This window comes from Plectropomus leopardus, unplaced genomic scaffold (genome assembly GCF_008729295.1).
Source record: "Plectropomus leopardus isolate mb unplaced genomic scaffold, YSFRI_Pleo_2.0 unplaced_scaffold27278, whole genome shotgun sequence".
In the NCBI taxonomy this organism is placed as follows: Eukaryota; Metazoa; Chordata; class Actinopteri; order Perciformes; family Serranidae; genus Plectropomus; species Plectropomus leopardus.
The window spans coordinates 1-2693 of record NW_024629688.1 but is presented as its reverse complement, the minus strand read 5'-3'; the positions used below and the strand labels follow the sequence as shown (position 1 = coordinate 2693).

Sequence of the window (2693 nt, the reverse complement as noted above, 5' to 3'; positions counted from 1 at the left end):
ATCTGTACAGTAAGGGACTGTTCATTATTTATGAAAAGGGACTGATTTTATTTTGGCTTCAGGGGAAGAGCATACATCGGTTGGTGGTTGTGTTTTTTATTTATTTGCCCCCAATTTTTAGAGAAAAGTATTTATCATACTGCCGGAAACATTAAAACCATAAAGTACTGTTGAGCGCAGTTAAGTATTTTCACATTTCTGACGGTCCCTGAGAAAATCATGTGGGACAAACGTCTCCATCAGCATAAAAAAAACATCAGCGAATCTGAGCTAAAAATGGTGAAAGTGGAAAGCATTTATAAAACGCTTTAAGTTTTTTGTCTTCTGTTCCTTGAAATATGCTACTACTTAGAATTAAGAAAAGCACTAATAAATATTATCATATTTTGTTTATTGACTAAAAGATTTAAATAATCGTTTTGGCGTTAAATTCTTACCCGTACACACCGCTGGAACAAAAAAACAAACACATTGACACCAAATCTGATTATTTGCACTGTAAAGCTTTTTCCTGTCACGTGCCGGTTTTCACAAACTCAGACTTTTGTGAAAAGAGGAGAAAATGTCTCATGTGAGTGTTGTGTTTCAGGCCCCCCCGGCACGGGAAAGACCACCAGCATCCTGTGTTTGGCTCGCGCTCTGCTGGGAGCCTCCATGAAGGACGCCGTGCTGGAGCTCAACGCCTCAAACGAAAGGTGAGACTCCTGCTGAGAATAAATAAAAATAATAACAAGAAATAAACCCTTTCAAAGGTCAAGCGTGAGCGCCGAGTCTCGGGGAAATCACACGCTGGCTTCAGGTTTGGTGCTGATGAGCGTCGCTGTTGTGTCCGCAGGGGGATCGAGGTGGTGAGGAACAAGATCAAGATGTTTGCTCAGCAGAAAGTCACGCTGCCCAAAGGACGACACAAGATCATCATCCTGGACGAAGCCGACAGGTGAGGCGACCGGAGCCGTCGGACACTTTGTCTTTTTATCGCAGAATTTTAGGGAAGCGTTGTCCGACCTGTGAGGCCGCTCCCACATACGAGGGCTCGCCTTTCCATTATCGCCCCCATAACACGCCTACGTGGCCTTGGATTGGAAACAATGACGGCTAAACATAAAGCTGCTGATGTTTTGATCATCCATCGCCATGGTTACTGGAGCGTTATCACCAGACGAGAAGTCACCATCACACACTCGTCTCCACGTTGTGTTTAATGGACATTCAGGAAATGTTGCTTAAGTTTTGGGCAGGTCTGTATGAGAAACCCGTCTAAGAACGCGGGTCCTGAGCGTTTCGAGGTTTGGGCCGGATACAGATGTTCAGACCTGTTTGATGTTAAAATCCGGACCGGACTGATAACACCGGAAATGAACCAAACTCTTAGTTTGTCTTTTTGAAAGATTGTTCCTCAGACATGTTTAGAAAAGTGTCTTTAAAGATTTTAACAAGATTCGAAGGCAGAGTTTTAGGAAAATGTGGTTTCTCTGAAGATAATCCGTCGCGCTGTAAATAAAATCGATACCTTTAACGTCTCCGTCCTTCATCCTCTTCCTCGCAGTATGACAGACGGAGCCCAGCAGGCGTTACGGAGGATCATGGAGATCTACTCAAAGACGACGCGTTTCGCTCTCGCCTGCAACGCCTCCGATAAGATCATCGAGCCGATCCAGTCCCGCTGCGCCGTGCTGCGTTACTCCAAACTGACGGACGGACAGATCCTGGCCCGGCTGCAGGAGGTGGTGGAGAAGGAGCAGCTGTCCGTGTCCGACGACGGGCTGGAGGCCGTCATCTTCACCGCGCAGGGAGACATGAGACAGGTGAGGGTTCACGAGGTCAGCACGGCGCCGGGCTCAAAGCACAGGGCTGTTTTACTGACTTCCTTTTTTTTTTTTTTTTTTTTTTTTTTTAAGGCGTTGAACAACTTGCAGTCAACCAACTCCGGTTTCGGCTACATCGACAGCGAGAACGTGTTCAAAGTGTGCGATGAGCCTCACCCACTGCTGGTGAAGAGCATGCTGGGACACTGCGTGGACGGGAACATCGACGCGGCGTACAAGGTGGTGGAGCAGCTGTGGGCGTTGGGCTACTCGCCGGAGGACATCATCGGAAACATCTTCAGGGTTTGCAAGACGTACCAGATGCCCGAGTACCTCAAACTGGACTTCATCAAGGTGAGACGTCCCACACAAGGAAATGATCAGAATATCTGCTGAGGGTATAATTAGATAAAAAAAACACAAAAAAAGAAAATGAAGGAAAATTGTCCAGAAAACAATAATTGTAATTGTTTTAATTCTATATTTAAATTTAGGTCACAGAAAAGATAAACTATTTTTTGTGCACTTTCTTGAGTTAATTTTCTTCTTTTTTTTTTTTAAACTCATTTTCCAGCAATTTTTTGGCAACTTTTTTACTAATTTCTTGCTCATTTTTGGGCCATTTCTTGTCAAGTTGCTCACCATTTCCCATGTTTTTGAATGAAATCAAGACAATTAGCTCAGGCATCAAAGGGTTACCTTTTTTATTTTATTGTTTTCCTACACACTCTAGTTTATAGTTTTCTTGCAACTTTTTAAACAGTTCTTGCTATTTTTTGGGCAAATTTCTTGTTAAGTTGCTCGTCGCCCTGTTATGTTTTTGAAGGAAATCAAAACAAATTGCTCAGGTATTAAAGGGTTATTATTTTTTGTTTTTTTTCCCCCTGA

The 2693-nt window shown here is 43.7% G+C and overlaps 1 protein-coding gene across 1 annotated transcript; it reads left to right on the top strand.

Moving 5' to 3' along the window:
• The first annotated feature begins 471 nt into the window (after positions 1-471).
• On the top strand, positions 472-2201 carry rfc2 (replication factor C (activator 1) 2). The gene is made up of 4 exons (XM_042481044.1): positions 472-695; positions 836-937; positions 1547-1805; positions 1899-2201. Exons 1-4 carry the CDS (start codon positions 655-657, stop codon positions 2199-2201), a joined length of 705 nt encoding a protein of 234 aa, XP_042336978.1. The 5' UTR covers positions 472-654.
• Positions 2202-2693: the final 492 nt, after the last annotated feature.